This window comes from Micropterus dolomieu, linkage group LG23, assembly GCF_021292245.1.
Source record: "Micropterus dolomieu isolate WLL.071019.BEF.003 ecotype Adirondacks linkage group LG23, ASM2129224v1, whole genome shotgun sequence".
NCBI lineage: Eukaryota > Metazoa > Chordata > Actinopteri > Centrarchiformes > Centrarchidae > Micropterus > Micropterus dolomieu.
In genome coordinates this window covers 30786551-30813807 of record NC_060172.1, presented here as the reverse complement: position 1 = coordinate 30813807, position 27257 = coordinate 30786551, and the positions used below count along the sequence as shown (strand labels likewise).

The following is a 27257-nucleotide window of genomic DNA, read 5'->3' as shown; positions in this document are numbered from 1 at the left end:
GTGTTTCTGCTCCATGTTCAAGCACAGGGGTGTATGTGGTGACTATGTGTAAGTATGTCTCTTCATAGAAGGTAGCATCGGTGGTGGAAGTGAGAGAGAGAGAGAGCTAGTTCATTACATTTTGGGCAAACGTTTTTTGATAACCAGGTTTATTGTAGGTTTGTGATCTTTGTAATGGGTCTTTGCATTTTCATGCATCTTAAACACAAGAGAAAACAGTTGTACTACTGCTCTTTGGCCAGCAGATGGAGCAAACTCTGTAAGAGTTGACTCTAAAAGCTGATTGAAGCTTGAATTACTGAGTCATATTCCAGCACAGTGCAGAGCATTGACTTGCTCTTTGTACTTATTATTATAAATAAGCTTTTTTTGGTTGTTGCTTTTTGTGACAGCTTCAGGTAATCGTGGGTGGCTGCCATAGTGAAAATGATTATTTAATTAGTTAAAATCATTCGGAGGAGTTGTTGCTCTTGTAAACCAAAGGAGATGTGTGGTGTGTTAATTGCATAATACTAGCATACATTAAGATGCAGAGTCGCCTTATCTGACAATACCATCTGCTAGATAGTCCTGAAATACAACAGCACGAACCACACACATGCTAAACAGAATAGGCAAAATGGATGAAAATGACATTTGCATGCATAATGTTTTAGCCTACAGAAGACTGCTTTTATGGCTCTATACAGTTTAAGTTCCCAGGGGCCATGAAACTGTCTGAAAGGAATACATAAACTTCCAGTAAAATATTGACGCATGATTAGACTCCAAATTAATATTACAATCTTTATCAACAGCCAGGTAATAACATTCAATCAGAACCGTGTTGTGTTGGGCTTAGCAGCAGCAGGATGTGCAAATAAATTCTCAGTGGATGGATGACAACCTCTGACAGCGTTGTCTGTGAAGATGCTCAGTCCAGGTCATAGTCAAGGGAAGGGCAGCTGAACTTGTTTGAAGATACTTGATATTCTGCAGACAAGGTTGCATATGTTGTACAGTTGTGGCTATGAATCGAAGTCTTCCAATATTAGGAAGAGTAACATTACCATTTTCCAGGGAAAAGCCAGCCGGGACTACATCACCCAAAGTGATGTGACGATATAGCTGTTGTATTGGCGTCCCCACCTACCTACAGATCCTACTCCACCACTGGTAAAACTTGCAACTTACTATTCGCAAAACAACTTAAGGTGCGTGTTAAAGCAATCAATCACAAGATATAGCAACGACACAATTGCTCCTGTTCCTCTCGATCTTTCGCGGGAAACCCCCCCCGTGTGACTTCATGTGAAGGAGAATAAAAACAGAATATGTTGACGATGAAAGATTGCTCTGAAATAAAGGTCTTAAGCCTCAAACAATATATTCAACAAGCAAAAAAAATCTTCACTGCCACTATATTATGTCTATTTCTGTGTATTATTTAATTCCAAACACCAAATGTTTCCCTCGGATAGGAAATGTTTCGATGAAGCTGGGAAGACGCACCTTGTTTTAATCGCAGGGGTGTGTTCGCGGCTACGGCCGTCAGAGGCGGTTTGTACACGACTAATCTATGTCCATGTAGGAATTTTACGTATGTACTGTATAAGTAATTAATATACATTATTTATGTTTCTACTAGGAGCAGAGTACTTCATAATTAAAGTACTGATGATTGTTTTCACACCCCAATTAAACTAGTGGGTCATTCCGCCGAGAGGGGAGAGAGGTTCCTGTAGCTTCTGTGGATTTGCCGTGACGCGCTGATGTTTGTGTGCTCATTGGGGCGAAGGAGAACCGAGGTGTCCACACAAAAGGAATAGCTGTCCGAGGGTACAATTTAAGAAAAGGTGAGTTTCACAAAAAGGGGGTTCCTACAATACGGGTGGCGCCGTTATTCGGCTGTTCAACAATGCCAAATAACGGTCACGAATCAGCCAGACCGGAGTAACGTTACTCGGAGGATGCCAGTGTTGCTAGCTTAACTTCTTGTTAGCAAGCATTTGTATAACGGTAACAAACAACAGTCTGGTTACTGCAAAGTGCCTGGAGTGAAACGAACATGACACAGGCTTTAAAGCATTTAAACTGCTTAGAAGGAGAAAAATTATAGTGAAGTTAACTGTAACTTTTATGCGAATCCAAAGGAGTGAAAAGTTCAAATAGTTATTGCTACCAGTGGTTATTCTTCTGAAACACCGATGTGTGTCCACTAATACGACATTAGTGTCTAAACTCGCAGTTCCTAGGTTTGTTGTACCGAAAGCTCATAAATACTGTAACTAATATAACATTCAGTACAATTCAAGAACTCTTTCAAACGTTGTTGTATATAGGGTTTCATGTTCTCAAAAACAGCAGGGAAGCTCTCGGTATTAGTCAGAACTGTTATAACCCGTGCTCATGTACTTAACGTTGTTATGTGTGGCATATCGCAAGAGAAGGTATCAGGGTGTTTTGTTTTCTAAACTTAGTTGAAATTAACACATTTTTGCTTTTGCTTTTGCTTTTCATTTTTGGACCTCTCATAGTAAGTTGTCACGGTGGAATTCATTTTCCCACAGTACAATAACAACCTTGGCTTGAATATATTTTAATGTGATTGGTAAAATAGGACAACCTTTTTAAGAGAAACATTAGACCAACTAGAGTCGCTAGCTTCTCAAATGCAATTAAACGCATTGTAGATTTTATTTTTTTAAACATTGGTTTTCAAAGTGAGGTCCTGGGAAATCATTTGTTTTCACCATAATTCGATCCATGAATAACACGGGGTGGTGGTGGTGCATAGATAAGATGCTTGTCTTTGGTGTGGGAGACCTGGGTTCGATTCCCACTGTGACACATCCACCATTGTGTCCCTGAGCAAGACACTTAACCCATAGTTGCTCCAGAGGTGTGCGACCTCTGACATGTATAGCAATTGTAAGTCACTTTGGATAAAAGCATTAGGTAAATGTAAATGTTATGTTAACAGAATATCTGACTTTTTGGGACAGGGGTTTCATATACTTTCTGTAATAAAACATCTAAAAGCCAACATCCTTTCATAGAAGTGACCCTGGGAAAGAAATTGGATCAAATGAGGATCCGTGGTCTAATCTGTGTAAGTTTATGTCAAATAGTTTGAAACCCACTGCAATTAACTGTTACGTTACGCCACTGCATATTCTGATTAGTGCCTGGACAAATGATTGATACAGAAACCACCATAGGCCCTCTTTCCTTATGATATTGCCACACTGACACCAATATTACTAAATGTCTTTAGTAATATTAAAAGCTACACTAAGCAGATGTTTATCTTTCCTTTTAGTCTCTGAAATGGTTCTGCTTTCTGACAGTTAATGCTTAAAGCAGGTTTATGGATGTTATACAGCTGAACACATGTATTTCCACAGCTAGATATGAAAATACATCTAAATATTTGCACTGGAATGACTTCCACTGTGAAGAAGTTCTTAAAAGCATGACTTGGGCATTGGGTAGACTACACACTGGAAACCCAGATTAAAGATGCACACAGCGGTGATGCGTCTTTTCACTCTGGATGTTTTGAAGTTAATCCTCCTTTATGTGCATGTCACATAAACCAAAGTCATCATACTTAACACCATGGGACCAACAGCATGTCGGTACAGTGGTCAGACAGAGACTGTCCTGTTGAATCTGCTGTGTCCGCAGTTAGCTGTACCATTTTATCAGCTTGTGCAGTAATTTATTAGCACCGTCACTGACTAAAAACATGTTAAAGACACTGCTACTCTAAAACTATTACGAACCAAAAAATATTCCCCCCACTGACACTACCAACAAATGCATTTTTAATATGTTCATTTGAAATTGTGACCTAATTAGCAAAAAGAACTTGGTGGTTGTACAAGCTCCTGCTCTTTAATCATGTGCTCTTTCACTGGCTGTTTTCCCCCAGAAGCACCATGGATGAAGAGGAGCAGTTTGTGAACATTGATCTGAATGATGATAATATCTGCAGTGTCTGCAAGCTAGAGACGGAAACAGGGACCTTATCTTTCTGTCATGTCTGCTTTGAGCTCAGCATTGAAGGTAAGGAACAGTGTTGGGGGCAACTATTGCTTGTTTGCTCACTTGAGTGTAGAGCAAACCAGATGTTAAGGGAAGATTTAGCTCTTCACATACAGAAAATATATTTGTGCTGGCTGCGGTTTCAAAGCGACTTGCAAGTAACAGTATGCAGTGTAGCTCTGTGAGGGTTATTTTTTTTAAGCATAGCATGACCTCTCTATACTTTTTATACCTGAACACACACTCAAGTCTGTCTGATGGGATTCAGAATTAAAATTAATCTTCATCTCCAGCAGTTTCACTGGCTAGCTTCACACAGAGCAGGCTTAAGTTTGATTTATACTCCTGCGTGCGTAGCTATGCTGTGAGGCTGGTATAGCCTTTTCAAATGTTATCAACTGAATGGATCACGTCGGTGACGGCGTAGGGTAGGGGGCTACGCAGAGGCTACGATTTGACGCAGAATTATAAATTGCACTTTATGTGGGTAGATCAGCACTGCTCTTAGCTGCCAAGAGTTTCAAGCATTTGGATTGCACAATAAATTACTTGTACAAAAACATCCGGATCCTTTTTGATCGTCACTTCCCAATCATAGCGAATATCTAGCACCAAGAGCTGTGAATCAGCCTCAGAACCATCCAGGTTTGTTGATCTCTTGTGTGATTTCCTTCCATAAACACTTATCTTATCCTCTCCAGGAACAACACAAAGCAACAAAATATATGTGCAGGGTAATGGGTCTGTAGGAGCAAAGCCCTCACTAAAGCAGGCCACTGTGATTCTCCTGTTTGATGTGCCACTCTAACTCAAGAGCATGTGTTTGAAGTTTTTTCATCTCTTAATTAATGAGTGGCCTGTTTGATGAATAACGGGGATTAGATATGCCTCTCATTTGGCGCTCGTCTCATAGATCCACAAAGGCGCTTTACTGCAATAGAAGCGTGTGTTTTTTTTCTACGTGGTATGATTGTGTACGGTTTGTGAAACAGCGTCATATAGCTGACTAAGAGCTCCCAGAATTCTATATCATTCTGTTGACAGGGGGGGAAACGCATATGCAAGATTTATAGTTCTATTCTGTTATGGTATAAGGGAATGGAGTGTGGGGTACTGATTAATCCGTCTGTTTTTTTTAACCTTTATTTATTCAGGGGAGCTTCACTGAGAAGGACCTAATCACTTTCACACTGTTACACATTCACATCTGGAAGCTGCCCAGTACAACCGCAGCCTGGTCTGCTGGCCACTAAGCAGCTCCAGTGGAGCTGTTGGGGTTATGGGCATTGCTCAAGGTGGTAAATGAGTGGGGGAAGCACTGCTTGGTTTACTTTCCACACACAGATTTTATCCTGCCAGTCCAGATTGAACCCGCGACCTCCCGGTCACAAGCTCGCTTCTCTAACCTTTGGGACACCACTGCCCTCTCTCTTTGTGTGCTGTAAAAGAGTCTTCAGCCACAAAGACGAGCATTGTTAGAACTTTAAGTTGTGTTAGTTAAGTGCTTGCAAGCTTTTTCCTCATTCAGCAGAAAAATAATCTAAATGTGGTAGAAGTATGCCGCTCAGGTTTGCTTGTACATACAATAATATTAGAAACCAAAATAAAACATATTACAAGACTTGCTACTTATTATACAGGTCAATCAATTCAAATCAAGGTTTTCTGGACTGGTCCACACAGATATTGCTGCTGGAAAGAGTTTCATTTCGTGCGCCCGTATATGAACGCATGTTCACGCATGACACAGTAATCTTTTCCGAGCTGCAGTTTATAAACACCGTTGGCTTTTATCAAATGTAATAAATAGTTGTCAGGCACCAATTCACAGAACACAGCCCTGGAAGTGAATGGCAAGCAAGCAAAACTCCAAGACCAAGAGAGAGCCCAGCTACGTTAGCAAGACAGACTGACTAGAGATGCACATGAACTTAACGTTACTGTTACAAAACAAACAAAACAAAATAACAGGGGGCATATTTGCAAGTCACACTGGTGCTCCTAGTTATAACACATAGTAGCACTGTCTCCAAAATTGGTCTCAAATGTGATTAAATAGTTGTCTGGAGCCCTGTTTTGTATTTTTCCTTGGTTTCTCACTAGCATCTTGTTTGGACGAATGGGTCACTTAATGTCTTATGGGGGACAACCCAACCTTAGGTGAATATAGTTATTTTTCTGTTGCGTTTGTCTGGCTCAGTTGGGGGTTGCTTGCTCCATTTAATGTTTCAGTCAGGATGCTTTGTTGAGGTGGTGGGGCGTTTACGTAAGTGTGTCCCCACAGCTTTTCATTGTTTAGATACAACTGAGGCCCCCTTGGTACTACCTGTGTCAGACAAGACTTCTCAAACTATATCAATACCATTGTGTGCTTCTGGGGGTGCAGGTTTTCATGTATCCTGTACGTGGCAATGAAGCGGTGGTTATGTAACTGTTGGTTCTGGGGGAGAAGAGGGGGGTTTGCAGACATGCACGTGTTTCTGTTTCTGATGCTGCGGAGTGTTTCATTGGTGGGAGGGGTGCTTGCCAAGCTGCGTGTTTCTACCTTAGACATTTCTGATTGGAAGGCCAAGCCATGTGTCCACTGACTGCTCATTTAGACTTAATAGCCACAGTGCTCATTCCTCCTGAGCCATCCTTCATTAAAGGCGAAGAGAACAAAAGTCCACTCATCACACATGTAGACCGATGACCGGGAGCAAATGGTTATCATTTCCTTTTACACACACAACCCTCTTGTGCCTTTTGTTCTAAACAATATCATGCTACCTGAAGGGCGAGTTGTTGCAGCTGAATATTCATTACCTTCTTGCTCTATGTTGGTTTTGGATATTTATTAGCAATAATAGAAGTGCTTCTTGTTTTGTTTTTTAAACCAGGAGAATATATTGTCATGTGTACGAATCATGGTTGAGTCATACATACAGGCCCTCTGTATTTACTACTTTTCTACATGAACTGGATAAAAATTTATTAAGTGAATTTATTGGAATTGTTTTTTAGAAGTGGGAAAATAAATCTCCCTAAAGAATATCTACAATGCCCTATTTCTTCATGGATGGGTTTACAAAGGCAGTGTCTTCTAGAGGCCCCACACTAGTCAGAATTACAGCCTGCTGAAATTCTTCTATTACTCTTACTTATTGACTGATGACTGTAAATGTTGGTATAAATGTGTAATGCACTCATTCACCAAGTGATGCTGTGTGGATGAGCCACCACATGAGGACTCACAAGAGACAGATTAAAAACATTGGTGAAAATCAGAGCAGCAGTAGCTGAAATATCTTCTTTATTTTTTTTAAATCCCTAGTATGGGAGAAGCTGCATAAACGCTAGAGTTGTGCATGTAAAATCATTTTAAACACTGGCCACTGCATCTGTGCAGCTTTGTCACAGCAGAGAGCAAGCCCATTAAGAGTTAACTGCTTATACTGTCAGGGGCTTAGTATTTATTTGCACCCGCAAACCTCCTCAAGCTCTGCTAGGAGGTTTATGTGAAAGGATGGTGTTCAGACTTGTCTGTTTAAACGTCAGCTACTGACACACACAGTATTCACAGTTGAAGTTAGACAGTACTGTACATCAAACAAAATGCATTGATAATAAAAACAATTTGTCATCTTCAGATTCTGATCATTTGTATGATGCTTATGTTGACAGGATGTAGAGTTGTTTATCACCAAGGCTTCAGCCCACAGCACCGCCAGGTGCAGAAGTATACATGAAGTCGCTCTGTGTCAAAAATGTTGAATACAGTTTAAAGCAGGATGAGTGTTCAGGAAGTGCAGCCTCTGTTGTAACTCCCAAGTGGTTGTTTCCTGAGGAAACAGTTTTGGCCTGTGTACTGAATAGAAATAGTCTGCTGAATCTCTGCCTAACTGGGCATTTCTTATTTTCAGACCTTTCTTTTCTTTTTTCTTACCACACCATCTGAGCTGTGTACTACACATGGTTACACAGCCTTGAGCGTCAACACAGCAGAAAAATACACTAAAACACCTGGAGCCAGTTCAGCCAGTTATTGTTTAACTTCTGTGGAAGCAATGTCACTGTGTCGCTACTAATTCTGAGGAATTTTCAGAACCTTGGCTTCTTTATGACTGCTCAGAGTAACCTGGTACCAAAGCCAACCTCTGAATGATGAATGTGATGCCAAAGATTGTGATAGTGGTTCTGTAAGGTAGCCAGGAGAGCCAGATCTCCCATCCAGACAAGTCTTGCAGGAACAGTAGTAGTTTAGAAATGACATGGCTGAGTTATTTTTTGGTTGATTGTCACTCAAATGAGAGTAGGTAGATATTTTGCAACTACACATAGTGTAACTTATGTATAAAAGTCAAATTTAAAGAATAGTTCATGCGCAATAAACACATTGCAAAAGCGCGATGAATATGAAAAATAACCTTTGTTATAAACTTTACTGTTGCTGCTCCAGAAACCATACTTATAAAGACAAATGGGCTGACATGTGAACTGTTCGCCGGTCAGTCACAGGGCTGGCACATAGAGACAAAAATAGTTGACCTCAAAATTAAATTTGGCTGTATCTAATTATACTCAGGAGTCACAGTCAAAACACCAAGAAGTGTGTATATTAACAAACATACAGCAAGTTAACTGGCACAGATTTAACTTGCTCCCCTCTAAGTATTAAAACTAGAGCAAGGGGGCAAATTGTAACAACAGTTTTACATATTCATCAGACTCTGCTGTTTCGCTCTGATCGTTCACTGCAGCATTATTCAAACCAGGCAATGCTTTTCTTAATGAACTGGCCTTATTATATGTGAAAAGCTGTACTATGCTATACACCTCAGTGATCTGACACCAGTGAGTAAGGCTGAATTCAGACCAAATCGGGCGCTGCAGTGAAAATGCCAGTCCTCCCATTAATTTGAGTGGGGGTAGTCGGCTCAGGCTGCGGCTGTGGGGGCCACAGGGGATGCTAAAAAGTAGAAAGAGACTCAACTTTTGTAGAAACTCAACCCGACGTGACACCGCGGTGGTCAATCCGGTGATCAGATGGGTCAAACTGCTCCACAGTCAGCCTAAGCATGAGTTCATTGAATAAACTATGATACTCTCCCAGTGTTGTCGTTGCTTGGTTTATTTTGTGTACCCAGCTTCGATGCCTGTGTCTGGCTTGCAGTCTATGCTGAAAAATAATGATACCATGAAGGCTCCTTTTGGTTTATGTCCATTTGTTTGAGAGAGACAGCGGTGGTTGAGTGAATGAAGTGAGGCAGTGCAGTTAGCAAGAAAGCCGGTGAATCAGAAATAAAGTGTTCTTTTCTGATTGGTTCACAGTGGTTACATTAGAAAACAAAAAATAAACACACCCATTCCCCCGAATACTGCTGCAAAATTCTTTTAGATAGGAAGCAGATTTGCGCTGCGCTGCGCTGGCTGCGGTGTTCAGCGCAAAAGTTCAACTATTATGAACTTTGACAGCTGCGTGTGCACAAGGTCGGTAAGCAGTGCGCTGCGCTTTGCTCGACACACAAACAAAATGCCGTTGCGCAGCTCAAGCCATTGAAAATAATGCGTTTCATGGTGCGGTAGTCGTAATCTGTCTGAAAAGCCTATAAGTAGCCATTTTTAAACAGAGACCTGTCATTACACCGGCTTCGCTTTTTTACACTGAACCAAACGATGGCGGCATAATGCTGCCCCATTGTGTGATTTTAGATAGCATGCCAGCGTTCCTGAAGCAAAAGAGGCATGGTGTGACATTGATTTGACTTTGTTACTACTCCTGCTGCCGGCTTTCTGTGTTTGTATGTTTTATACAGAGCAGTGGGGCAGAACATTCCTGCCTTGAACAGGCTGTCTAAAGGGGGCCAATGGGCCTTTCTCAATCTGTGTTCTTGTCTGTACTTGTGTTCTTGTGAAATGTCATCTTTTGTGGCCCAAGTACTGTCCCAATACACAAGTTTGCATTTTGGCAAGTATTCTTGACACGCCCATTTTACTGAGGATGCATCGGTTGGTAACTTGTGTGAACTTGACGGCAGCGATATCCCAGCATTAATTTTGGCATTCAAGCGAGGGGTGGAAAGAAGCTGAGAGAGAGGCTGACAACAGAACATTTTCAACTATTTTTCGTACGTTATTTCATCACTAAATCCACTTCTGAGAAGTTTTGAGGCGAGAAATCAGCTGTGTAGATGTCGAACATTGGCAGTTTTACTAAAAATTATGGCGAATCGAAAATGTGCTCAATCATTTTAGGGAGTTGTGACGCTCCGCAACTGTCAGCGGGGGGAGCTAGCGAACCAGCGCGCGGGAGAAGCCAACGAGCCGGACGCTCACAGAGCCCTCAGAAACTGAGACCACTGCAGCTAACACAGCAGAGTAAAGACCCACAGCTGTATGATAGTTTTAACGTTCCTACCACATTCTGTCATTACATTCTGAGTAATTTTGTAAGATTTTAACTTAAATCAAGAGAAAAATGGTGATGTACAGAAAAATCTGTTCTTGTGAAACTTCAGAAAAATTAAACAAATAGAAAGCAAGGGGACTGTCTTTTCTTTATTACTATTATTAATATTTTTATATTAGACATTACATTGTTAGTGTACAGTAGAGTTGTGGTCACAGTATTTGCCTTTTATTTGCTTTTATTTTATATAATTTTTTAGGTATGAGCAAATATATCTTGTTAAGTTAAAACCTACAGTTAACCCGATTCTGAGCTTTTCGTTTTGGGGGATAAAACCTGGCTGTTATAATAATGCAGGCGGCCTCTGTGCTGGGGGTATTGCGCAATACCAGCAAGAACTCATCATCTCAAACAGTCAGCAGCGTTTTGTGTGCTCATGACATTGCAAGTTCATACTAGCAAGAATGTTCTCCCCAAGAACATAAGTCCGTTCTTTGCGTTCTTGTTTTTGAGAGACACCCAATGAGTTTTGTAGCCTCCAGCTCTCACACAGACCGTTTCCTTTATTGGTCTTTGCTGGCTTCTTGTCAGACATGACGTCTGCTGAGCTGCCAGGTTCAGATAAGTCCAGCATCACTCCTTTTATCTGCTTACATAATGCAGGTGCAATTTGTGCTGAGGCCTGGTAGTAGTACCAGCTGGGTTTAGGGTGAAGAAAACCCCCCAAATATTCCTACAGCGAGAGGCTGGAATGATGCAGTTAGTGCTGATTGTGGTTGCTGCTCTACAGGGGCTATTGTAGCCTGCTCCTATGAACAGCTCATTCATTGTAGGTGAACTCTTCACCCCAGGGTGTAGAGAGGCCTAATTATGTTGCTGCCTGTGGTAAATGAATGTTTGAATACAGTTGGGCTCCAGAGATTTGCTGAATCTTCTGTGCGGTCCACTTTCTAAGCTTTCCAATTTAGTATTGTTATGCTCTGTTGTGCACTGCTTTCTATGTAAATCATTGGTTTGAATAAATAGCCCCCTTTTCAAAGTTTAGTCATTATTAGCCCCTCAAATATAAATATATAAATAGCCTCATGGGGTTGATTCTTTGTCTACAAATAATTCACCAAATCTTTCACCACAGGTTTGTGAAGCTCTAAAACCGACTTATTCACATAGTCAACCACTCAATGTAATACTAATGTCAGCAACTACTTTTATGAAGACAATTACCTTCTACCACCTTGGATTTATGTACATTGAGGACAGTAATGTAGGACAGCCATGGTAGCCATGTAAATTGTGACGTTTGATACTGCAATTAACTTGTGTTTTTAGACTCTTTTTTTCTTTTCTTTTTTTTTTTTTTTTTTGCCAATTTCCTATTAATAGACCTTTTGCATAATTTATAATTTATATATTTTTAAAGTCATATCTGCTACCAGGAGAAGAATAATGTTACTGAATTTACTTTACACAGTTCAGTTACACAGCATCTGAAGGTTAGTGCCAAGGCCTCTCCTAAAACTCAAGGTTATAATGTGCTGTAAAGAATATTACATTTCTTTCAAGCTTAAGAGGACTAAAACAAGAACAACTGTAAGTATTGAAACACTGTGTAAATGGGTTTTTGTTCCTAGCGGAGTTATTCATAAGTGCGTCGGATGTTTTACTTACATTTTTACTATTGTAATTTCAAGTATTAATTGTGTCATGACAAAATTAGCCTACTTTATTATAATTACATTCATACATGAATCAGATGTCGTTATGCTATGCTACGTCTGTCATTATATAATGATTGACTTTTGGTGGTGGTGGTGGGGGGGTTCCCACTAATTTGGGGATCTCCTTTTCAACTTATTTGGTAAATGAGACACTGGAAAATGAAAGCATATATAACAAACAGATTGCTCTGTAACAACATGTTTTATATCAAATATACACATCAAAGATAATAGCCATTTGTTGTCACAACACTTCCCACCACAAGCAAGCACTTGGATTCTCATGTTGGGACTATCAACTTCACTGGTTTTTAAGTTTAAGAAGTAATTAAAACTTGTGCTCTCTGGAGTTTATAGTATGTGATGCCTGTGTCTTTTCCTCCACCCAAATCACATTCACCCAAATATGGGTTTTGTCATCTGCTTCTTTATGTTTTGTGTGCAAATCCTGTATCAGCCAGGCAAATTGTTGTTTGCAGCTTGTCTGTAATATTTTGGCCACAGTTGGTTTGAGTGTTCATGTTTGTTCGTGTGAGCTCTATCTTGGTGTCCAAGTTAGTCTGTGCAGCCGCTGACAACATGGTCTTCTAAACTATGCCATGTGGCTTTTTTTGACACCTTACTACCGATGACCTCTGTCACACTTACCAACTCTCAACTGTTCATCTCCTGTGAAGTGTGTCAAGGACCGAATGCCTTTGCTCAGCACACACGTACAAACGACTGCAGAGCTAAACTAGAAGTCACACTGCAGGCCTTAACGCTCAATTCTGATTTATTGCCCAGATCTGATTTTTTAGGATGGACTGTTCACGTTATTTTTGTAAATGTGAACAAGTAGCCTGCATGTTCAAAATGATAATATGTCACATGTGGTACACTGTTGCATGAAAGTTAACATGTAGGCCACAGAGGTTAGCGTCTACGGTTTTATTTTGAAGTTGATTTTAGGTGGAAGAAAGGTAATTCATGAGCAAGTGATAATGAGGACGAGGAGAAAGAGAGCAAATTTTTTTAATTCTGTGAATTGTGACGACCGAGTCCATGTGATTTGGGCTATTCACATTGTAATTCAATCTGATTTGAGTCACACATGAGGAAAAAAAATCTGATTTTGGTCACTTTTGCTGGCAGTCTGAACACAGCCAAAATGTATTACTTTGTTCATTGCACTTGAATGTAAAACAGCTTCTGTATTATGCTCTGCAAACATGCATAAAGGCTACAAACATAGCTGTAAGTATTGAAACTTTAGACAGAGCTGTCTTTCCATGATGGCAACCACAAGACAAAGTGTGCAGAGTGGAAGTCGAAGTTAAATTTGGGCAAAAACTGCGGCCGCTATATAGAGAGCAGAGCTAGATCAAACGGAGGGATTTCATCTCGCTACAGCGTGAGGATTATTATGGCGTCATGTTGGGAGCTTTCCAATGCTTGCTTTACCATCTACAGTTATCCAAAATAACATTCTGATGATGATTTTGGTGCTGTTCCACTCGTTTCAAAAACTTTTCTGTACCCAAATTCTTAGATTTTCCTTGTGTGTAAAAGCTTGTGATTCTTTGGAATATTACACACCTTGTAAAGTGGTTCAGTTCACCTCAAATATAACCCTTCACTTAATCTGTGCATAAAACATAAACAGAGATGGCCCCCGTTCAATTTCAGACTTTTGTAAGCATAGTTTGTAAGCACTGTAATGAATTAACCTGGGCCACTTGGATTTTATCGAGGCTCTGCCTCTCCCGGTTCTAGTGGTTAATAAACATTTATATTTGCTCTCAGGACCAACTGAAAACCATGAACAACACCAGGTGTTTTATATTACACTTCTTCACAAGACCTAAGCTTGTGTGTATGCTTTGTCTTTGTTAGTTGTTTCACTGAATGACAGATTAACTGTGACTCTTCCACAAAAGAGCAGGAAAAAACAAGCCTGTTGGTCACAAGTGTTGTGCTTAATGTCTCTAGCTGTCACTGCTGAACAATGTTGATTCCCCTCCAGTGAATAGTCTGTGTGTGTGTGTGCTTATGTGCGCAGCCATGAAAGACAGTAGTGCTAAGCTGCTTGGCCTGGAGTGAGGTCTTTGGCTGGTGGTGCACCGGCCTGGTTGGAGGCCAGTGATTTTTCATCTAGGCAAGTGATAGGCTGTGTGTTTTGTTTAGAAGTCCAAAGAACGAGACGGATCAGATTATAACATGACAGTTTGATAGGCAGAAAGCTCCTGCAGCTATTAGTATAAGCGTCTGGAGATTTACTTGCCATATAGTAGGAAATATTCTCATACACTACTCACATACCTTATACTGTACTGTGGTTCCCTCACAGGACTAATCCTTTGAAAAGGCACTCTGGTCAGAACGCAAATATGCAGAAGCTAAGAATAGATCCCTGAGCACACAATTGTGTAATGGTCTAAAACTTTCCAAGCATATACGATCCATTAATGCTGACTGTTCCACATTATGGACTATTTCCTTTAATCCTTAATTAAACACAGGTTCTCTCCTGACTGTCTTCAGTGAACTGCTGAAAAAACTACATCTGTGTTGTCATGGAGTATTTTTCCACCTTTACACTTGGCATTAAAATACTTGATACACAAGATTGTCCAAATTTTATCCAGATATGATTTTAACCTGATTACATTTACACCTGGTATTATGTGTGTCCAGTGTCCATATCGAGATCCGATCACTCTGCATCCCACTGTGATTTGTTTTCCTCCATGTATTATACACCCATGTTTAGCTCTCTTCAGTGGTGCACCAATGTAATAGCTCAGCTGGAAAGTGAAAGTTAAACTTAAGTTCCGCCTGCCATTGTTTCCTTGCGCTACCTTTCTTCATAATCTGTACTTGTTTCTGTTATTTTTGTAGTTTTTATTAATTTTACACGCAACAGTGTGTATGTTCAAGTTCACACCTGGATACGTTCAATTCACCATTCACCAAAAACATCAGCACTTGCATGCACAACGAAGCCTGGATGCCCCGTCAAACCTCGGATTTTATTTGCAGAAGACTGCAAGCCTTATGTCCGCCCACATAGTTGCTGAATGCGAATACATTGCATTTGCATTCACACTTGTGTTCAGTGTGGTCACAATGCGTCCCCGACCACCTCTGGAGGTGGATCACAATTCGTCCTAAATGTGTCTTGGGTGCATTTACTTTCATGAGGTCAAGCACTATCCAATTACAATCCCACCACCTAAAACACATTTTAATGCAAGGGGGGCTTTGGACTGCAACAAAGAAACTAATTCAGTATTTGTGTAGTTACTATATTGTTTAGCACTGGTCAGCTACAAGTTGTCAGTTTCCGACCCTATTTGGATGGCTGTTATATATCTGTGTTAAAGGAAAACGAAACTCCAAATTTGTGTGTCTGCGTGTGTGTGTGTGTGTGTGTGTGTTGTGTGTAACTTTAAAAAGGTGCTGCTGCTTACCACACCAAACATGAGGGCTCAGTGTATTATTTGATTGTAGTGGTTGTGGTTTCCTGTGCTCTCCTGTTTGCTGGTAAAGCGAGAGGCATGCCAGGTAAACCTACGCAAAGTGAGCGCTTTAAATCTATATGGCCATCGGTGACGAATCTCCTCACCTCAGGCTCCTGCACGTACGCCTGTCTGCTGAGAAATGTGGACCGTGAGAAGAAGGCCATCACACAAATTCCTCCTCACAAAACACTCTCTTAGACTCATCTGTTTTCACTCTCTTTCTCTTTCACCTTCAGCTTGCCTTTGTTTATCAAGCTCTGGCCTATTTTACTCAGAGGTCATTTTGAATTTGGTTCACTTGCTACAAGGTAATCCTTTGTGCATGCTGAAATGGTTACAGTGTGACCTGTTTTGACTGAGTCCAGGAAGCATTACTTTGCTTTGCCTTATGAAGGTACTTCTAAGGAATGTAGTCTTAATTATAGCCCACATACTGAAGTTATTTTCTGCTTCTTTTTAGATGAGAAAGGTTAGATTGCTTTGTTTCTGGGACGCAGGTTCATCCTCTGAAACTGGCCTCATATATGGATACTTGGTCTTGTGTATGTTGTCATGCAGTATAAGCAATAAGACAAAATGGAGATTTTTTTTTTATTGTATTTGCGTTGTTCCTGTTCTACAGGTACAAGGATATTGAAAAAGTGATAAATTAATGTTAATCAAATGCTGCTGCATGTGGACAGAGACCACTCTGTGCACTTCCCCCCCTCTGTTATATATTTCCAAAGATGCTTTGTGTTTGCATTGAGACTGGGGTGATCTATTATCCCTGCTATCTCAACGCTCTACTAGTTAATCCACTGCACACTCTAAGCAGCTTTCACAGAGAGATCACGAAAGGTCAATATGCCAGTTTTAGCTTTCTATATCAGTGCTTTATTTCTTGTACACTATTTTTATGTACTTTTGTACGAATCAGGAACCCTGCATCTAGTTGTGTTTGACCTATTGACTCATTGTTTTATGTCTGTGTGAATACAGGTGTCTCTTCTGCTACCTTGCTACACTCAAAGTCCCTGCGTGGCCACAGAGACTGCTTTGAGAAATGCCACCTCATCGCCAACCAAAAGCTGTCACGTTCCAAGGTCTCCCGAAGCGCCTATGAGGGCATGAAGCTGGCTCTGAGCCAGAAACTGAACCGCATCATTCAATATGCCCAGAACAAAGACTCTGTCTCCTCCAGCGGGCCCAGCAGACGGGGAGCCAAGCTTCTTTGTTACAGCCAGCAGAGTGACTGCAAGCTTCTGCCCCAGTCGGATGCCCAGGTGCCCCGCTACACCCCACACTGGGACACGAGCAAAGCAACAGGGCTGCCTGATTACACCATGGGCATGTTGGAGTGCCACACAGCAGAGGAGCTGGGGCTGCTGCAGCAGTCACAAGCTAACGTTTGGTCCTGTGACGGCAGGAAAGGTCTACACAGCCGGAACCAGTCGTCAGTAGGAGGACAGACACACCACAGACACCAGGGCCACAACAGAGATGAACGTGAGCACATTTAAGTTTCACATTCACATTAAAAGCACGTTTAAAATTCTGTTTTGTACCCACAGCTTTAGTAAATTTAATTTTGTCACCGTTTAATTGAAACAGTAGTGGAAGATTGATTGTGTTATTCGTTTGGAGGAAGAATACTGCGCGTGCACTACTGTATACAAGCTCTCTTTTAGCTTTTTTAGTCTAATAAATAAACAAAATAAATTCACAAAAAGAAAGGAAATATTCATACACTTATTTTCTAGAATTTAATTTTTTGTGCTTCGACGCTTCGATATTAATTAAGAGCGAATAATCGAAATTTGACTGTTTTGATCTGTAATGAAATAGCAATTGTAAAATGAATAAAATGAAATAGCAATTGTAAAATGAATAAACGCCATAACTTCCACACTACTGCTGTCATCACTCAGTTTAAAATTTGAGAACTTAATGTGATCTCTGCGATCTGTCAGAGATTTCAAAAACCTCTGAGCACTTACTTGTTAAAAGGCAGCAGACACCATACAGGAACAGAAAATACATTCTTACTTGGTCTGTCCTTCATCTTCATCTTTGCTATGGTCTCTCCAGAGAAATGTTAATTTTCCTGTAACCTGAAGATACAGTATGTCCTTGGCTTTCTCATGTCTCATCACTACTAAAGCTGCTTATGACTGCAGACTACTGTAAAGGTCCCTATTTAAAATTCTGTGCTTCTAAATGAAAGATGGCAGGCATACCACAGGTACACGGTTTGCACTTAATTGTGTGCACACCTCTACATTAGTTCATCATCAACCTCCAACACTCACTGCCCTGAATGTCTTGAACCTGCAAATGGACCGGAGACAAACACAATTTTAGGTGTTACCCAAATGTAAACATGTTTTATTTTTTGTTTTTTTTACTGCTGTGTCAACATCTTGTTAGTAGTATTAATTGCAGTAATGGCACAATATAACAACAAATTAAAATTGAACCGATCCAATACTGATTTTGGATATCGGCCCAATACTGACTCACATAGCTGGATCGGATATCTGTGACAAGGGGACCGATCTATTCAATTCAATGATGCGCCAGTAGACACGAACAAAAAACAAGTTAGTCAAGCATGATGTTGCCTTACACATAAAATAATCATTCAGTCTCCTCCTCACAGTGAGGAAGCTTATTAATTTTACACTGGTATTGCATCGGCCTATACCAAAAGCCCAGGAACGGGTATGATTGTCGGTGTCGGGACTGGAAAAGTCTGATCAGTGCATCCCTAGTTATTAACAATATTTTTATTTTTCTGTTGTCAGTCAACAGAACGAGTATGAAATTTGATCCTGACTCACAATAAAAATGGCATTATGAAGCTGCTGAGATGCAGATAAAGTCATTATTTTACAACCACCTACAAAATAAACCAAAATACGTGTTAATGGCAGAAGCTTTGCTGTGAGATCAGCTATACTGACGTTTCTAATGAATGACAGCAGCAAAAAAAAGGTTGGTCAAGTCATATTCAAGTACAGTCACAAATCATATGTTACCACATCTAAACAAGCTGTGTTTATTCATGCTAGACAACTATATTAAAAATGTGTGTGCTGAAAATCAGACGCTCCGCTTCGGAAATGTTTCCACTGGACAGACGTACATTCTGCATGATCCTCTCTAATCTAAGCTGTTTTTCTTTTAGTGACTCAAATGAGTGTGGAAGAACTCCATCAGCTGAACACCCAGCTATTGATGCAGATACAAAGTAAGTGTTTTTTTTTGTTTTTTTTACTGGCATTAAGTTGCGCAATACAGAAAATTCAACAGAACCTTTGATATGAAGCAGATAACCGTTTGAATCTTCAAGATTTTAAACTGAACATGTTTTGTAATCTTCAATGTGTAATGCTCATATCTTATAAATCCCCGCATTAGATTCTTGGTGCCTTCAGGGATAGGAATCATGAGTGAAATATATTTTAAGAGCATAAAGAGGTTTGAGCTCGCAGATACAGAACATAAGACTCAATAAAGCAGAGGCTAATATAGACTGGAAGGCTTCTCCAGTCAACACATCATCACCCTCCATGTGACCTGCTGTGTTGAACTGCACTGTGTAGTGCTCGCTCATGCATACCCCGCCTGTCTGGTCACTTCATTCTTCATCAGTAAGACCTATTGTGTGCCACAGACAGTAACAGCTAAGCTACACACATCTCATTTCAGTCAAGTATTCCCCCCCCCCCCCCCCCCCAAGCAAGGTCAAGTACCCACTAGAGTTTAGCAGGCAGTCAGCTGATGTAGCAGGGTCGTTCTGAAACATCGTTGTGGGAGTTTTGGCGCACTTCTTTTTAATTGACAACCCGGTCATGATTAAATATTTTTGATAGTTTCAGTCTTCTATTGTGAGTGACCAAATAAGCCAAATTGTTATCCTGGCCAGTGTCAAGAGGGGAATGACATGAGCTGATGTGAGATGACCTCTGGTGAAATGAAGTCTGGTGTCTGATTGGCCTACACATTCTTAGTCAGTTCCACATATTTTCATTACCTCACTACGCAAATGGGGATGGTATTGCTCTTCCTTTAGTTAATTAGTTTAGTTTTAGTTATAAGTTATTAGGGAGGAGCACACATGCTATATTGAAAATGTTTCCATGTCCATGAACCTGCTTAAATGACCTCAGCTGCAGATGCATTTTCTGTCATGTTGTCTTTGCTCTTTGCTCCTTCAGTAATCCGTATTATTGATTTTCTTTATCCTGTTTGTTTGTCTGTCTATAAGTTGACCTTGTGTGTGAATCAAACCGCTGATGCCCATTTTCTCTTTCTCTCTGTCCCTCCACAGAGGTCTTCGAGGAGCTGACTGTGGCCGTGCAGGAAAAAGACTCGTTGGCGTCGGAGCTGCACGTGCGTCACATCGCCATCGAGCAGCTCTTTAAGAACTGTGCCAAGCTGCCGTGGCTGCACATTAGCAGGGCCGGGGTCAAGGCCAGCAGCAGCAGCGGCCCTGTGGAGTGAGATGGCTTCTGTCTCCACTGCCAGGAGGAAGCTGATAAATACTTTAACATGCTGACTGCAGCGAGGCTGAAAGGCCTTCATGTATACTGAGTGACTTTTACGACACTACGGTGATGTTGAGTTGTTACGTTTGCATTAGAGCAGGGCTTGGTTGACACAGCCTCTGTTCTCGTGGTTGCAGTGATGATGCAAGGATTAATGGTGGTTTGCAGTTTAAAACAAATTGCTGGTCTGGCATGTGACCTGAATTCCACCCAACTCATGTACCCAGGATGCATGTTAATACCAGACGGAACGGTGCTCCCGAGTTTCCTGGCCCAGTGACACGATGAGGACATTATATTTTAAGATTTATCTTTATACAGTCTGAAAAGCAGTGTGTCTACATAATTTTACATAAGTGTTTGCTGTGTGTTTTATTTTATGTTTGTTTAGTTTGCTGTTAAACATTTCAGTTTTCTCTGTCTTTATTTTCTGTAGATATGTTTTCTAAGTTTAAGTTTAAACGTGGATATTCAAATATGGGTTTTCGCACTGCTTAATACTCCTCCATATGTTATCTGAGGACTCTGTAGAAGGTGGTGAGTTACAGTATATTATAACATGGCTTGGTTGAATACTTGATGCAGATTAGCTGGACGATGTCTTATCATACTCCTATCGTTAGGCACTGCCAGCAGTAGTGTTTGAACACTGCATTAAGGACTGAAAATTGGGACCAAAAATTTTAACACATTAGAAATAAGATTGGGTCTGATCTGGAACATGGCATGGGCATGTGCAAGACAACACCCAAAAGTGCCCTAAAGCAAAGACAAATCAGAGTGTTAAAGTTAACAAGGCTGAACTAGCTGTGCAGGTGTGTGTTTGTAGGGTTGATGACTATTATAGGAGTGTCCACGAACTTTGTAACAGCTAGTTGGTATGCAGCAAGTGGAAATATCAGTTAATAACTATCAGTTAATAGTGATAGGTATTTTGCTTTTTTATTCAGTTTTTGGGTTTATAGTCACTATTGCTGGAGAGATTTACTTGATATTTAGTACAGAGCTGTTTGTCGTATGTGTGGCTATACACTGAATGAGCGCAATCGGAAGAGGAGAAGTTAAACTGTTGAAAAAGAAATGTAGCTGCCAAACCAAAGTCTGTATTTGTCCTGTTTCACCTGTGAACTCCAAGCATTTGCCTAGAGTCAGTAAAAGGAGGAAGATGCAATACCAAACGATTTAAAATCTATGTGGCTTAATGATTTTCCTGCGATGTTTGGTTCAGTTTGTGTAATTATGAACCACAGATTATTACTCTAAAGGTGTTTGATGTGGAAAGGATTAGTTCTCAAGTACACACGGTGTATGTTTTATGATTTGTTTTATTTATCTTTTTCATTGTTTGTTCGTGTGCAGCGTTAACTGTTGTTGCCCTTTCTACGGTATTGATGCATGAGAGCTAAGTTGATGCCATAGCAATACAAACCAGATAGTTTAGTCTACTGTGCCTCTGGAGGTCCCTGATTTTTGAACAAAAAGAGACAGAGAAGGACGTAGGAGATGGTAACGGTCAGAGTTTGAAGCCTGCAGCTTTGGTTAGTTTATTATTCAGGAACCCTATGCAAGAAAGAGACAGATAAATCAGAAGCCTTATTATGTAGAAAATAGCTCAAAGAATATTTGTTGTCTGAGCTTTCCTCAGAGGAGGTCACAGCTACTCAAGTGTGATAAGCTGGGGAAAGACAAGGTCATGATCAGATTGATGTTTAGAAAAACTCAGCATTGTCAGTGTATCTCTTTTGCTCTCTCTTTGTAAGAGATTAAATGTGTTTGACCCCTTTCAGGGTCTAAAGTTAAAGGTTTTAGCTCTAAACTTTTATCTTGGTTTTATTTGGATAACTGTAATCAGTGTGCTTGAGAGGACTTGGATTACTGGTCCTTTTTTATTTTAGTTATTCAATCTTCAGTTGTATGTTTTTAATTTGTGTTTTTAATTATGGATGCAGTGTATTTCTGTATACTGTAGAAACATGCCTCTGCTCAGCAAAAAATTCAGGCTGCCTGGTTTTGGTTGTCCATTGTTGGTGGTCTCATTATCAGTTACTGGAGATGTAAGCATACTTGTTACACTTCTGCCTCCTTCCTTTAGACTTGACTCTTCGTTCATTTGTTTTCTAATGTTGAACAAGGCTGCATTTGTGTTGTGTGATATTTTACATTCTATTTATTGTGTGTGTTCATGGACCTTAAACAGGCTGTGTGATTTGTGCTTAAGTGACAGTTTGTATTTTTTTTTGTAAAATATTTCAATAAAATGAAATTATTTTTTATTACGCACTGTGAGACGTTAGTATTTTCCCGATTGTGGCCACTGCTGCTGTGACAAGTAAAGCTGGTCAGGCAGTGGTTATCGGTGTTTGTGTATGTGTGTGTGGTGGGGGATAACCAAGCTTAACACATTTAAGCATGTCTTTTGTAAGTTAATTTATGAATGGCTGATTAGGCAACACAAAACATGACTGCACAAATTGGCCAAGTGCTGAGTTCACCAGAATTTCACCTGATTCCAAACCAATTGTTGACTTCTTGGAGTTTTACATGGACTGCACATCAATTGAGACTGTGCCTGTTGCTCACTGTGGGAGATGGAGGTTGGGAGCCCCCTTGTGGATACAAATGGTCATTTCCAGGAAACATACTCTCATATTCATTTGCAGAGGTACAAACAGATACATAGATAATAGGAAACAAAAAAAGACAGAAATAAATAAATTTACATTTTACAATGGCAGAGTTTGTGTTAAATACTGCATATTATATAAAAGTATATGAGATGCTTGAAATTCATTGATAAAGTGCAGGAAAAATTGGTTTCCTGGCCATTTCTTTCTTATCAATATGGAATTTTCTTATCTTGACTAAAATATAGAATTACATCAAACAACATCATTTAAGTTTCTTGTTTTAAAGTGGCTATATCAATCCAGAACATCAATGTAAAAATACAGTGAAAAAAATGGAAATTTCTCTTTTGATAGACCACTAAAATCACACATGATCAAAATCCAGTTTGAATCTCGTTTTGGTGGCTAAATGCTATGTATTGTAAGACACTGTTTGTTTCATACTTTTCCATACTTTCTCCTAATGTAACCAAAAATATCTAGCTGAAGGGTCACTAACATAAGTGTGCTCCTAATATTTTAGGTAGAGCACTTCTCTTTCAATATATTAGTTCCGTGAATATACATATTTTCCACAGCATTGAAAACAATAGCATACTACTTTGATTTAGGTATTTTGAAATTATTTTATATGTATTATATTTTCATAGCCTATATATCTTAAATATTTTGTTAAGATTCCATGAGATAGCTCCGCTGAGCTGTAAAAAAAATAAAGGCATGTTTGTTTTATTGTGTAGAAATTGATAATTAAAATAAAACATTAGGGTTGAGGTAACAATAATCAATTAAATCTAGTAAAAGTTTCTTCATCAATTATCCTGTGCAGCCCTTCTTAAGCAAAGATAATTTGGCGTCATTATTTGATAAACAAACTGGTCTTTTGGGGATTTGGGATTAATTACTCCTTGTTTTAATGATTCTGGGAATTCACCAGTTTCACATGATTCTTGACACATGGCAAGCAGAAAAGGAGCTCACCCTATTTTATAAAACTGCCCTGTTAAGGCGTCATTACCTGGCGATTTGTCATCTTTAAGGTTTCTTGTACAATCAACTATTTCCAGACCTGCTTAACTCATCATCTGATGTCCTTGTCAACTTTCCTGATATTGTGCTGTAATTTACCTGAGAATGTTCCATATTAGTTAAATATAGTTTTTGATAAAACTGGGCTACCTAAGAATATAATTCTAATCGGTTGTCATTTGGACTAATATTTATCACTAAGCTACATATGGTTGTATGTAGATTACACTCTACATATGACCTCAATGCATTTATGTCTTAACCTTATAAATGCTCCTCTGGCCCTTTCTTCATATATGCTATCTAATTTTTGCAGTGCTGTTAAAGTAAATCCTGATTAGACACACCTCAATTTTCTTTTGATGTCAGATTAATAATTCCCCAATAATATATTTTCCAAGTTTGATTTTGGAATTTAGTTTACCAATTTGAATTGCCACTTTCCTCATTTGAAATTTCATTACAACCCAATAATATCTAGGCTATATTTATTCACCATACACGCCCTGTGACCCAGACTTTCTTATTAGGCTATTTGTCTGTTTCTGTTATAAGTAATTCATTTTCAAGTAATTTCTTCATCAGATTCCCTAAGCCACGACAGACTTTTCTGGAGCCAATTCCACTAATATGAACTTTTACAAATAGACGGTTTGATCTTAACTGATTCAATGTTGTGCAACCGCATATGACATGCCTGACGCGATGAGCACATGAGCATCGTTGGTATGACTCACTCAATGACGAGCGTATGCTCGACCAATCAATGCGCTGGATTGGTTTGTTTAGAATAAATGAGAATGACGTTTGGGCGGGAGCTGTGTTGTAAAGGGCGGGGTTAATAACCGAACCTCAAGGGTTCTTCTGTTGGCCAACTTCACTTACCATTTATCTTTTGCCCACACGCTGGGGGGACCAATAGGAAAGGTAAGTCAAGTTGTTTATACCCTCGTGTCACACTATATTAGTTAGGTGTGTCTTAATGTGATTGGTATGTATATCACAATAAATCACAATTTACTGTGGACTTTTCTGACCGTTGTTTACGTTATAGGACAGTTGCTGTGTTAGTTAGCAACATGAGGCTGTTAGCTTTAACTTAGCGCATTAGCCGTGAAGCTAATGCTAAAAGCGTATTATTATCTTAAGGGAATAACGTTAACGTTACTCGTATGATATTAGACGTAAGTTTCAAATGCATTTCGGCACGATTTAGGGAACAGTACCATGGTTCGTAGCGTTAGGCGAACTAGCTAGCACACTGACTACAACAGTAGCCCTTGTTGTGTAGTGTGGTGGTGCGTGGATAACCGGAACTTGTGCGGCACAACCCGCGTTTCTGGGAAATTATAATCGCCAGACCGTTAACTGACGACAGCAGATGGATAAAAAAAAAAAAAAGCGAGAGACCTTAATAATGTGGAAGATAATGGCGGGCCTAGTACTCTTCAACGGCACGAAGACGTTTATTCCTCTCCATGGTTTATTCCCGAAAAGGAAAATGGTGCCACTTGGGGTCAGTGTCACAAGATATGTTTGTGAACGCCTCATTCTGGCCTCACAAAGCTAATTGTAGGGTGTGACACTTTCCTCAACCATCATCTTACCATAGAAATGCTCATAACACTTTTCAGCGTCACAGGCACTTGGTCTCGGCTGTGATTGACTTGCTGCTCATCTGACTGAAGTCCATTTACTTGCAGAGGCTGTCCGATGGTAATGAAACCCACATGAAATATGAAGAGAGAAATTGCAGCCGTGGTATTCTTCCTGAAGAGGCTCGTGAAAAGGGGGGAGAAATTGGAATCGCACAAGGTCGAGCTGTTTGTTGAGAGGCTGGCTGTTGCACTGCAGGAGAAGTTCAAGGGGCACTGGTACCCTAAAAACCCCAGCAGAGGACAGGCATACAGGTGCTGCTCTGTCTCTTGATATTTTCACTAACTACTATTGTAGGCCCTGAAGTGGAACTGTACACCTTCCATAACATTTATATCCAACTCAACTTTGATGTGTACAGACAGAGTTGAGACTGAAATTGCCTTTGTGTGCGCTGCAGGTGCATCCGAGTGAACAGGTTCCACAGGCAGGATCCAGACCTCCTTCGGGCCTGCCGGGAGAGCGGGGTTCAGTACAGTGACCTGGGACTTCCCCGTGAACTCACATTGTGGGTGGACCCTGGGGAGGTCTGTTGCAGGTGAGACTTTTGAGTATATTTGGCGTGAATAGCTGAAACAAACAAAGTTAGGAAAGCTAACTGGTAAATTGTTGATGGAGTAATGGTTTAAAATCTTACAGGCCACATTGGTCATTAAAATTAATCTGCAGCCACTGATGCCCATTTGGCTTAGAAATGGACAGAATACCACCTGTGGCTATAAAAAAATGTATGTGCTTCTCGAGCCCTGTACTATATATTGTTGTGTTTTCTGTCCATTCCCATTATTAGATATGGAGAACAAAACCCTTGCTTCTCAGTGGCCAGTTTCTCTAACGATAATGAGGAGGACAAAGATGTTGCAAAGAAGGTAACCAGTGCTTTGGAGAGGGTGACGTCAGACTACCACTCGGGTTCTTCCTCCGATGAAGAGAGCGTCCGCTCTTCCCCCCTCACTGTCCCCAGCAGCCGCTGTGCTCACCAGGTATTGCAATTATCTTTAATTTATTTTTTTATTTTTTTTAATACAAGCCTCTGGAAGAGACTGGTGAACTGTAAAGTAGTTCAGATGACATTCTTTTGTCATCTTCAAAGTTTGGTGATTTGTTTGTTTTCCAATAATTGGGACTGAAACGTTTGATGGGGTTATGGGCTCGGATAGTTTGTGTTGCGGTTGATGGCAGCTTCTATTGATTTGTTTCCTATTTAAGGCGATGAATCCATCTGCTCCTTCGTGGCATCCTAAGAAGGTACCAGGGAAATGTCACATCCTTCCACGGAGTCACTACAGCTTCAGGCCACACAGCGGAGCCCCCCACACCTTAAGGCATAATCTGTGGGTCCCCCCTGGCTACAGAGGAGGGCCTGGATACTGGGACACAAACCAAAACCTGGCACATTGTTACAGTTAGAAATTATGGTGCTTATTGTTCACACTGGACAACAACTTTAAGATAAATGACCAATGTTTTTTTAATATGAATTTTTATAGCTTGCATATTGATTGTTGTTGACAAAGTCTCTTTTGCACTTTAGACCATTTGTTATAGTTTAAATCACTTGTATTGGATTAGATATTGACATTGGAAGACTACACACGCTGTCTTGAAGTACTATATTTTTACAATGGGAGATGTTCATTGTATGCCACCTATTGTCCTTTGTGATAAAATGTTTTATTTATTCATAGTTTAAAATTGTCATTGTATAGGCTCAAATTATAGAGTTTTATTAAACACGATTTCCAAGCATCATGATACTTTGTTGGGTCTTTTGG

At 40.1% G+C, this 27257-nt stretch overlaps 2 protein-coding genes across 2 annotated transcripts; both read left to right on the top strand.

Annotated features, from left to right (window-relative positions):
* The first annotated feature begins 1687 nt into the window (after positions 1-1687).
* Positions 1688-22446, top strand: lg23h21orf91 (linkage group 23 C21orf91 homolog). The gene is made up of 5 exons (XM_046040683.1): positions 1688-1835; positions 3917-4050; positions 16620-17126; positions 18808-18870; positions 19954-22446. The coding sequence occupies exons 2-5, from the start codon at positions 3924-3926 to the stop codon at positions 20124-20126; spliced, it is 870 nt and encodes a 289-aa protein (XP_045896639.1). The 5' UTR covers positions 1688-1835; positions 3917-3923; the 3' UTR covers positions 20127-22446.
* Positions 22447-24638: 2192 nt separating this feature from the next.
* btg3 (B-cell translocation gene 3) lies at positions 24639-27237 on the top strand. Its single transcript, XM_046040057.1, has 5 exons — positions 24639-24753; positions 25530-25736; positions 25883-26020; positions 26273-26465; positions 26692-27237. Exons 2-5 carry the CDS (start codon positions 25564-25566, stop codon positions 26890-26892), a joined length of 705 nt encoding a protein of 234 aa, XP_045896013.1. The 5' UTR covers positions 24639-24753; positions 25530-25563; the 3' UTR covers positions 26893-27237.
* Positions 27238-27257: the final 20 nt, after the last annotated feature.